The 11,094-nt window shown below is 42.3% G+C and overlaps 1 protein-coding gene across 5 annotated transcripts in view; it reads left to right on the top strand.

Annotated features, from left to right (window-relative positions):
• Window positions 1-11,094, top strand: part of FAM13C (family with sequence similarity 13 member C) — a 121,440-nt gene that overhangs the window by 2,237 nt on the left and 108,109 nt on the right. For all 5 annotated transcript variants that reach the window (XM_062214244.1, XM_062214243.1, XM_062214242.1 and 2 more), the window contains 2 exons: window positions 5,771-5,827; window positions 8,421-8,622. In XM_062214244.1, coding sequence (XP_062070228.1) covers window positions 8,548-8,622 — 75 coding nt within the window. In that variant the 5' untranslated portion in view covers window positions 5,771-5,827; window positions 8,421-8,547. The remainder of the gene's footprint in view (window positions 1-5,770; window positions 5,828-8,420; window positions 8,623-11,094) is intronic.

Here is an 11,094-nt window from a genome sequence, read left to right as displayed (position 1 = left end):
CTTACATGTTCTGGATATCAGAAAAGTTCCTCTTCCTCCTGGGCCCACCACACTCCCACTTCCTCCTACTCACACCCACTTGTGTTCTTTAGTGTCCGAAATTCCACCTAGAGATAGCATCTTTTGGATTAAGTCTGCTAGTAGTGAACCTTATTAAAATGGAGGTGTAAAAGTCTGCACTCCTGGGAGGTAGATTTCAAGTTGTCAGTAGCACTTTTATAGGGACTGTTTCATCACGTATTCCATTCTGACAGGGTTCCACTGGGCCAACGGAGGGTCTTGAGAGTCAACAGGAAGTGGAATTGTGAAGGATTCAAGGACACATTTTAGTCTCTTCTTGGCTTTGCCCAGGAAAGACCCTGTCTGTGCTGCTCTGTACCAACTCAATTTCTTCTCCTCCTCCTCCTCTTCCTCTTCCTGCTCTCCTTCCTCTTCTTCTTCATATAAAGCTTTTACTTAATGAATACAAATTTCACAGGTATGGCTTTAGGAATATAGCAGTTCTCCCCACCTCCCCCATACCCGATTTCAACATCAGGGCCTTGACCTTTCTTCTCTGACGCACTTTTTCATCTATTTTGCCATGACTTGTGGCCCTGGCTAACTTGCTGTTGGAAATGAAGCCTACCTTGTAATAATTCTGATTGGTTATCACCAAAGCAGTAGTTCTCAAAACCAACTGATCATCAGTACCAGATGGAGAAAAGACTTGGACTTGTGAAAAGCGCATTCTCCCATACTTCATCTCAAAGTGGGAACCCAGAAGAGGTGATTGTGTTGTGGTCAGCCTGGTTGAGTTTTGGAAATCTTTAGGTCAGTATTGAACCCTTAGTTAAAATAATACTAGAATTGAATGTAAGTGGGCAATCTGGTTTAAGCATTCACATAGCTGGGCCCTGCCCTCTGAGAGTCTGGAGTGTGCTATCTCAGTCAGGTATTCTAAGTGGAGGTCATGCCAGTGGTGCTGGGGCCACTTTTGGAGAGATACCATGGGAAGTTGTTCTTTTGCAACTTTTCCCACAGTGAGCGTGGTCCGACAGGGTGAATAGAAAATCCCTTTGTAGCACAACTACATTTCATTCCACAGCCATTCCACAGCCCTCTTAGTCATAAGAAGAAATTCTAATGGGCATTTCTCCCACTACCACTCTTCAAAGAAATGTCATTCTCACACTCTTAGGAATAGTCTCTGGGCCTTGTGTAGTGGAGCAGAAACAACCCAGGCCTCACAGCTTTAGAACTTAGAATTCATGTAATAACTTAGCCTCTGTATGAAGGTAATTTCTATCACACAACATTGTCAGGCTGAATTGAGATCATGTGCAAGAGCAGGTGAGATGGGGCAGGCACTGTGGTGTAGCAGGTTAAGCCACAGTCTGTAGTGCCTGCATCTCACATGGGCACCAGTTCAAGACCCGGCTGCTGCACTTCCAATGCAGCTCCCTGCTAACCTGCCTGGGAAAGCAGTGGAAGATGGCCCAAGTGTTTGGGCCCCTGCACCCACATGGGAGACCTAGAATAAGCTCCTGGCTTCTGGCTTCAGCCTGGCCAATCCCTAGCCATTTTGACCATCTGGGAGTGAACCAGAAGATGGAAGATCTTTCTCTGTGTTTCCTTCTCTGTCTCAAACTCTGCCATTCAAATGGATAAATAAGTCTAAAATAAATAAATGAATAAAAGAACAGATGAACTGTGAGATGTAAAACTTTTTATTTGTGGTTGTTGGAGGGAATAAAAGTCCAAATAGGAAAGAAAAAAAAAAAACAACTCTGAACAGTTCAGAAAGAGATGATTAAAAGACAAATTATCCATTTCTTGTTTGGGGCAAGCATATATTAAGAACTGTAAGACTTGGGTTCTGTGTTGCGGTGTAGCAGGTAAAGCTACCTTGATGCCAGCATCCCATATGGGTGCCAGTTGGAGTCCCAGCTACTCCACATCTGATCTAACTCCCTGGGAACGTACCTGGGAAAGCAGTGGAAAGTGGCCCAAGAGTTTGGGCCCCTGCCCCTATGCAGGAGACTCAGCAGAAGCTTCTGGCTCCTGGCCTCAGCCTGGCCCAGCCCTGGCTGTTTCCACCATTTGGGGAGTGCTTGGAAGACTCTCTCTCTCTCTCTCTCTCTCTCTCTCTCTCTCTCTCTCTCTCTCTCTTTCTTTCTTTCTCTCCATCCCCCCATAACTCTGACTTGCAAATATATTTTAAAAATCTTTAAAAAAAGATTCTAGCTGATGAACACTACAGAGGAACATGTTTAATAGAGGTTTCTTTCACTTTTAAAAAAACAATAAACAGCCATAAGAAAAACATTCTATATTGCAGTCTAGTGCACACACATATGCAATTTAAATCAGTTCCATGAAGTAATTACCTCTTATTCTGCTGCTGTTTTCTACTTTCTCTAACACTATCAAAATCATACTTGTAATTAGTATCTAATTTCAAGACTTAATAATAGGTCACAGGCCAGCGCTGTGGCACAGTGGGTTAAAGCCCCAGCCTGCAGTGCCAGCGTCCCATGTGGACGCTGGTTCGAGTCCCAGCTGCTCCTCTTCCAATCCAGCTCTCTGCTGTGGCCTGGGAAAGCAGTAGAAGATGGCCCCAAGTCCTTGGGCCCCTGTGCCCACGTGGGAGACCTGGAGGAAATTCCTGCCTCCTGGCTTCAGATTGGCGCAGCTCTGGCCGTTACTGTCATTTGGGGAGTGAACCAATGGAATGGAGGACCTCTCTCTTTCTGGTTCTACCTCTCTCTATAACTCTTTCAAAGAAATAAAATAATTCTAATAAATAGATAAAACAAATCTTTTAAAAAAAATAATAGGTCACAGTACACAATTTGAAAAATACTGCAATAGAAGATGACCAATTTTGATCATCTAAGAGAGAGAGCATTAAAATGATTGGTCTTAAAAGTTTAGTATAGGACTCTCTGTAGGAATAGCATGCTACACCCCAGGTCAGTTGGCCACTTGCTCTGAATTGATTTTCTTCTAAGAGTGGGGCTATTCTCATATGGGTTCCCACTGTGGAGCCCGGTGCTAGTAGAAGTAGATGGTCCTTATCAAAGTAGATGAACACTTAGCCTAACTAGAACTTGTATATGTTTGTACCATCTAAGCCAGTTAGGAGACCTATTTCAATTGCTGTCTGTAAGCTTAGAATTGTGTTTCCTTGAGTTGCAAACACGGTTGTTCAGTAGACATGAAAACTGGATCAATTAATTAGGTCCAGCCTCACACATTGGAATGTATCTGAAGTTCTGTATGCTCTGGTGCCAAGTTTCCATTTTTAACATTATTCTTATAGCAGAAAGAGTAATGAATCTAATGAGGGGAGAAAAAATAAAGTTCCTGCCAAATCCCCAAACAATAGGTATTGTTGAACTCCAGGGTCGAACATCTAGTTAAGACCATTTGGAAGCAATGATTCTACATTTCTGTTCTTCATTGATTTTTCTACTCTGCTATTAGAAAACATCTTTAGTCATATTAATAAGCCCAGATGATCTATCAGGTAAATATGGCTAATGAAAGAGAACAAGGTGATACTTATGAATTGAATCATTGCTCTCCATGAGATGGACAGAGTGGACTATTGGCAGCTGAAAACATGAGATGCAAGGAAATTTTGTTCATGCTGTTAAAAGAAACATTAAGTCCACCGATTTGTTTTTTAATTGCCACAGGGAACAAAATATTTCATCATGTAGAGAGCGTTAGAGTCTGTGCGTGGCTTTTGTTTAATTCACTACAAAACAGTAATTTAAAAAGGAATTCTGGGGCTGACATTGTGGCATAGCAGGTAAAGCTGCTTCCTGGGATGCTGGCATCTCATATGGGTTCAACTCCCAGCTGCTCCACTTCTGATGCAGCTCCCTGCTAATGGCCTGGGAAAAGCATTGGATGGTGACCCAAGTCCTTGGACCTCTGAATCCATGTGGGAGACCCGGATGAATCTTCTGGCTCCTGGCTTCCACCTGGCCCAGCCCTAGCTGTTCAGCCATTCCTTCTGTGAATTTATTATGCAACATTATCAGGGAGGAATGTTTTAAAATCCTAAGTTATTTCCTAGAGTATAAATGTCATATTATGATTTTATTTCTGCATATAGGTATTTATTTGCTTATTTATTTTTGTTTACTCATTATATTGTGAATTTCTCAAAGTACAAATTTTTATAAAATTAGTGTCCTTTAGAACTAGTGCTACTCAAAGTGTGGGTCTCTAAATTGTTTGTAACTTGCCTGAGACAAGAAGAGAACTAGGGAGTAAGTATTTAATAACTTTAACAGTTGGCCAGCGTTGTGGCAATGTTATGCCACCACTTGCAACACCAGCATCCCATATCGGAGTGCTGGTTCAAGTCCTGGTTGCTCTGTTTCTTACCTAGCTCTCTGCTAATGCACCTGGGAAAGCAGTGGATGATGGCCCAAGTCTTTGGGCCCCTGTCACCCATGTGGAAGACAAGCATGGAGTTCCTGGCTTCAGCCTGGCTCAGCCCTGGCTGTTGCAGTCATTTGGGGAGTGAACCAGAGGATGAAGATCTCTTTCTCTTCCCACCCCTGCCTTCAAATAAATTAATCTTTTTAAAAATAACCTTAACAGGAATCTGATATTTATGTGACATTGTAATCATAGTATTTGTCCTTACTGGTCAGTTTGAGAAGCACAGCTCCAAAGCTTCATGTAGTACTTGGGAGGCAATAAATGCTCAATAAATGCTTGTTAAATTATTTCAGCTCAATAAATACTTAGTAAGTGCTTGCTAAATTATTCAGCCTGGTGAAAAAACAGAGTTAATGTTTCAAATTGAGTGTCTGCTCTGGGATGGCAGTGTACAGTACAGCATTGCAGTAGTGCATCTTGACATGGACATTACACTAATTTTTATTTGTGGAATTAGTTACTAATTAAAAAGGTCTCAGATGTATGAAGGATTACAGAGCAGTTTGAGACAAGATAGAGTGGGTTACCAAAACCCCAGAATGAAGAGTAAACTTTTATGCATTAAGGGTAAAGTAGGAATGTGGCATGTGAATGAATTTGGCAGGGAATGAATTTGGAGCTGGTGGGACCTGACTTAGGCAGTGAAGGATGAGTAGGAATTGAAGATGGAAAAAGCATTGCAGGCTAGGGTGAGGCAGGGTGTGGATGGTTGAGAACAGGAACAAAGGCTCCCTTCTACATGAGAGTGAGAGAATGGTGCAGATTCCTGGAGAGGTTTCAGTACGGAAGAACCAAGACTTTTTCATAAGGTTAATCGAGAAATTTAGTGAAAAGTAATCCTTTCCTTTTCACAAGATCAAGGAAGGCCAAGGCCAAAGGAATAAGCCGTTGGATGTAGTTTGGGATGTTTCTGACTGTCAGTAAGCTGCTGTAGTTTGGGACTGCCTGAAGCAGAGAGAATGCAAGGTGACAGGTAGTGGAATCATGGCTGAGCCAACAACAATCGACCAACCTTAGTGCCTGATTCCCCTCCAACGCTGTGAATCCTTAGGCCCTGCTATGACATTGTTAGCTGAGGTGATACAGACGAGTAGAAGCAAAGAAGGGGAGTCCTATCTGGTTCTGAGCTTTTAAGCTCACGTAATATGATGGCACCAATACCATGACCTGGCAGACATGATGGGAATCGGAGCTGGTTTTGGAGAGAGCAGTGTGGATTGTTTTGTCTTTTTAGGTTACCACACTCATCTCGAGATAATTCTAGGTTATGGTTGCAATGCTACGGCAGGCAGTTGCATATGACATGGTTTCTGTTTCCTCGCTACAGGTGTGACGAAGACACAGTCTCTCTACATGAAGACCACACTGATTGCTCCAGCCTCAGGTATGGCCCACCTTTGCTTAGTTCTTATTTGTAAAAGACAGAAGCCATCTGGGTCTGGGGGCTCATCCTTGAATTCTGTTCTTTTCTCTTCTAATGACTTGTTCTTGTATATCATCTCTTCTACCAGATTTTAAGCTCTTGAGGGAAGTTTTGTCCACTTATAGATATCCCTGTCAGTACCTAGGACAACTTCTTATATATGGAGAATGTTCAACAAATGCCTATTGCATCAAGCATTGATTAGCCTATTTCAGTGTTTCTGTCATGTAACTTGTTGATGAGGTTCTAGATTATTCACCAAACATGTGTTTGAGTGGCTGGAGTATGGTGTTGGATATTAAAAGTTTTGTGGTAGGGAGGCAAGACCTTCACCGTTAACTGTTCCTCTACATTTACTTTGTTCCAAAGTTTCATGCATATTTTATTATTTAAGCAGTAAGGATGCTGATGTTTAGCTTCTCACACTGTAGGTGGCACAACTGAGGCTCAGAGAGATGGAAATTCCTCCAGAATAGCATAGTACCCCCTAGGAGGTGGAATTTGGAGTGAGATCTATCTGATCATCATGTTTGGTAACACACATTTCTTGAGAGATTATTTCCTGTGCCAGAAACTAGTTAAAATTTGAATTGGGAATTCAGTCTGCTGGAGGAGACAGGCAAGAATGTAAATGTTGATGCTATGGGGCATTAGTGCTATTATGGTAAACAGAGGATGCTCTTAAAGCACCAAATAACCCAGAGAGGTTTCTGAGATGGATTTTTGAAGACAACTACATATAGTCATGACATAAATTTTTTTTTCTGATGAGATCTATGGCCAACAAAATGATGATGCCATAAAGCAATTTACTGGAAAGTTAACAGAAGGTAGACAGAATAGTTTGAATTTAAGGAAACAGCCAGCAGTTCAGGATGGTGGGAACCGAGAGCCAAGTAGGGGTAGACTCAAGGGGTGACGAGCAGGGAAGCTCTAGTGATAAACGAAGTCTGCATTTCAGAAGGTTTGTGTGCCATGCTAAGGGGTTTGGAATTTGTCCTGGAGATACTGCAGAAACTAAAAGGGACCCTGTTTTTAATTTGGAAATAACCACTTGGCTAAAGCTCTGCCAGAGAGTAACAATAGCTTTCATTTGGCTAGTTTTCCATGATGGATAATTCACAGAGTCTGTAAAATATCTGCAAAGTAGAGATTATATCTGTTTTGTAGATGAGAACCGTGGAGGAAGTGGTGTAGCCCAGGCTACACAACTAATAAGTTGGGAGATCTTTGAGACGCTTTTCAGGATAACATGCTTATTCTCACGATTTTCTTCCAGTAAATGGTGGCTTAGGCCTGTACTTTTCGGTTTGGGGGATCCTGTGGAAGCAGCACTATTTTAGAAAGACATTTCTGAGGATGACTTCCGTAGTCAGGTTTTACATTTGTATAATGGGGGAGGATGCTGTTTGGCTGCCTCCTCCTTTGCCTTGCCTTCTAAGTGAAGGATAGAAATATTTATAAAATGTTTATAAAATTTGGGCCACAGTGAAAACATGATATAAAAACAAAATTCAGGTATTGATTTGGGAACAAGTCTATTAAAAAGAATTTTATATTTGGAAAACTCCTCCCCCTCCTCCATTCGTGAATGTTCTGAGGTCCTGCTTGAACGAAGACCCTGAAGGTAACTAAAGGCAGCTGTTTTGCCTTTAGTTTTTCATGCAGGAACATAAAGCAGATGAGGTGAACTTGTGTTTGCTCAAAGAAGTACACTTCCAATAATTTGTCTTCCAAATCATGGTTTGATATTAATAAATCTGTGACTTAGAAAAAAGCTTAAATTTGTCACTGAGATCAAGGGAAGACTATTACCATTATCAATAGGATTGATTTGCTTTTTCAGTTTCTAATGCTGAAGAATTATTTTACTTGTAGTTTTATCAGATTCTTCTTAGGAGTCAGCCCTCAGTTTGTCCTGAGACTTACATTGAGCTGTTTGACATAGTTTTGTCACCTCTTGTCTAGCTATGCCCAAGTCACACTCCAGACCTCCTAAACTGACGTTTGTTTTGGTATTTTCCCAGAGATTAACTGAATCGCATTCCCCAGTGAGATTCATTAGTGAACCGTAATTTCGCTTCTAATCGTTAAATGCCTTGACCAGTGAACATGGCAGCCCCCTCCTTTGCGGGTGATGCCTCTTGGCTTGCTATGTCCTTGAGCAGCAAGGCGCGACATCCCAGCTGACTGTGCTGAGCTCGTTTGTGTTTCTGTGTGCTTCTGGTAAGGGAGCAGGAGGGAGAAGCCACACTGGGAAGCAGCCACGCCTAATGCACTACAGGATCTCCTGCCGACCTCTGCTACGACATTGATCCCACAAAGGGCAGGCCTTTGATGTAAAGAGTGAAGGGCCCATTTCTTAGGTTCTTGTTTCTGGAAAATAATGTGTGCCAAAAATGTTGCTAGGTGCCCTGAACATACAGCGGCAAAGACTGTCTTCATTCCCCTCCCTGCAGCTGCTGCTTTCTTTTTTTTTGGGGGGGGGGGAGGGGGCAGACGGGGCGGTGGGCCGTGGGGGGCGTGTCTTCTTACTTAGTCTTTCCTGCTGCAGGGATGAAAACAATAAGGAGAATTACCCCGACGCCGAGGCACGCATAGAGGAGCAGGTGCGGCCCCTGCGCGAGGCCCAGCAGCATAGAGAGCAGACCCTGCTTCTCGACGGCGTTTTGCGACCCGGCATGGGCAACTTCAAGTCCCGGAAGCCCAAATCCATCCTGAGGGGAGAGAGTGGGAGGAGCCACGGAGAAAGTCAGGTGAGGTCTCCGTTCCTGAGCGGTGTTCAGATATTTCAGTCGCATGTTTTGCTGGAGGACATTCTGTGTGACGCCTACACCGCCGGCCTGGGACTCTTACAGGTTAAAAGTTGTGTGCTGTGGCAGGACAGTAATGTAGTGCGCGCTCAAACTGGTATTTTTAAGCGGTAGACTTTGATTTAAAGGAACAGCTCTGCTTCTTTGGGTGGAAGGTGGGAAAGAGACTGTCTTCATCCAGGACAGTGTAAATCTTGCCCCAAATTTGGGGAATCTGCTCGGCAAGATCCAAAGTCTCAGTTTCCACGGAACCATTCTTCTTGGGCTGTAGTTTAACAGGCTTGAATAAATACTAACTGTGCATCTGTATTTTTATGCGTGTGCAATATCTGGTTCTCGGGGGCAGCATTTGAATGAGGGGTGAACATTTTGCACAGAGGTTAGAGGCACCCTTTGGGATTCCTGCATCCCATATCAGAGTGCCTGTTTGAGTCAAGGTTACTCTGCTTCTGATCCAGCTTCCTGCTAATGCAACCTGGTGGGCCCCACGTGATGATTCAAGTGGGAGATTGAGTGTAATAGGTTAATTATGTGAAACCTCTAAGTCCGGTTCTATTTGGCAAATGGACAACACTTGGTCTTCTTAAGAGAACAACTTTGGGAAGTTGATTTGAACTCGGGATTGTGTATTTTGCCTTGTGATTTTATTTCCCTTCTTCCTTGGCATTGTGACTTCTTATAGAGTCAGTTAATTTTGCAGTGAGGTGAAAATACCCTTTGCATTCCTGAAGCTGTTATGATGATCTTCAGCTGAGAGTAACTCGCATGAGCGAGAAAGAAGAACATGAGGTACAATTTGCATCATGTGAAGCTTGAGCCCCTGACTGTTTGCTAGTTGTTCTCCAGTGTGGGTCCGATAGGAAGAGCTTCCTGGGGAGGGCAGAGGTCCCTAAAGGGCTTCGGGCAGACTCCTACTAATCCTCAGGAGGCTCTGATCTTGAATGTCCCTACCAGCGGTCACCTGTGACATGCTGAGCTCAGGGGTGACCATCCGTCTCTCCTTAGCCTACCCTCTTCCTTCTGATGTAGTCATACAATGCTAATAGGACAAGTAATTCCCAGCATATTGCTTATACACAGAAAGATTTTCAGGAGAGAGATGTGTGTAAAATCTTTACTCATAAAACAGTTTTGGAATCCCAGACTTCAGCTGAAATGCCCAGTGGAATTTAGGTGGGCTGCCCTATCTGATTCAGTGAGCTTGCTTCTCAAAATACAACATTCCAGGCAAGATTTTAGTTGTAGAATGCGTTTTCTCCAGTTAGATCTCAGTTTAAAGGGAGGAAGATGACTACTGAATGTATGTAAATACCTATTGTTCCCCACAAGTGTAAGGACACTTGAATTTCAGAACTATGGCAATCAGAGAAAGATATCATTTTAAAATGTTTCATTTAAGGTTGCCTAAGCAGTGTCTACTAAATTCTTAAGGGTTACAGACAGATGAGTTAGAAAGAGAAGGGACTTCTTACGTAATCAGAAAATAGAATATTAACACAACAATATACTATACAAATACTATAAAATATCCTTTATTTGTCCATTTAGTCTTTGTAATTAATTCTTGTTCCTTTGATCTTGGGTTAGTGATGTCATAAAACCATCTCCGTCTCCACTGAAGTTTTGCAAATCCCAGCTCAACCCACCGATGTCATCAAATGCCTGAACCCAAGGGTTTGCTCTTTGAGTGTCACGTGCTTAGGTATCTAGTCCTTTACCATGGTGCCCTGGGGAGTCCTCTTTGTTGAAAATGTAGAACCTGACCTAAACCTGAATAAAATCTCAGGCAACCATGTAAGGAAAACAGTATCTATAGATGACAGAGTGAAATGTCTGTGATTAATCTGCTACTCAATTTTAAAATGTGAAAGGTCTCATGAGGGTTCAGGATTAGGCATAATGTGACATGCACAAAAGGAAGAAGATATTAAAATCATTCTCCCAAAATGAGGCAGGATAATGACAAAAACTTATTTTCAAGGAAGTCCAGGAATATTGTGACTTGATAAAGATGAGAATATAGTTTTTATCAGGGTGGGGGAGAAATCCTCAAAATATGATATAATCCTAAAAGAATATATCAAAAATACCAAGTAAAAAGATCATTCAAGTCTGTAATAAATCCATGTTTTTATTAAATGTTGTAGACAAGTCTAACACACTCCTGATTGAAAACCCATGGCTTAAAAAAAAAGAGGTAAGGGTAGGGACAAGTAAATATTTAAAATAATAAAGTTATTATTGATAACACCAGGGTTGTCTGCTGTCAGACAAAACTTCACTAGGACTTGAACGAATATAGGGAGAATGTTGGAGAACTATTTCATAAGAATTTTGGTCACTGGGTAAGTGTTGCATTCATTGGGTTTACAGTGCAGTGTGGCAGACAGAGTGGATGTGTTTGTAATGCCAGAT

The sequence above is a fragment of the Lepus europaeus genome, chromosome 17, assembly GCF_033115175.1.
Source record: "Lepus europaeus isolate LE1 chromosome 17, mLepTim1.pri, whole genome shotgun sequence".
In the NCBI taxonomy this organism is placed as follows: domain Eukaryota; kingdom Metazoa; phylum Chordata; class Mammalia; order Lagomorpha; family Leporidae; genus Lepus; species Lepus europaeus.
The sequence above is the reverse complement of the archived record's forward strand: the minus strand, read 5'-3'. Positions and strand labels throughout refer to the sequence as shown.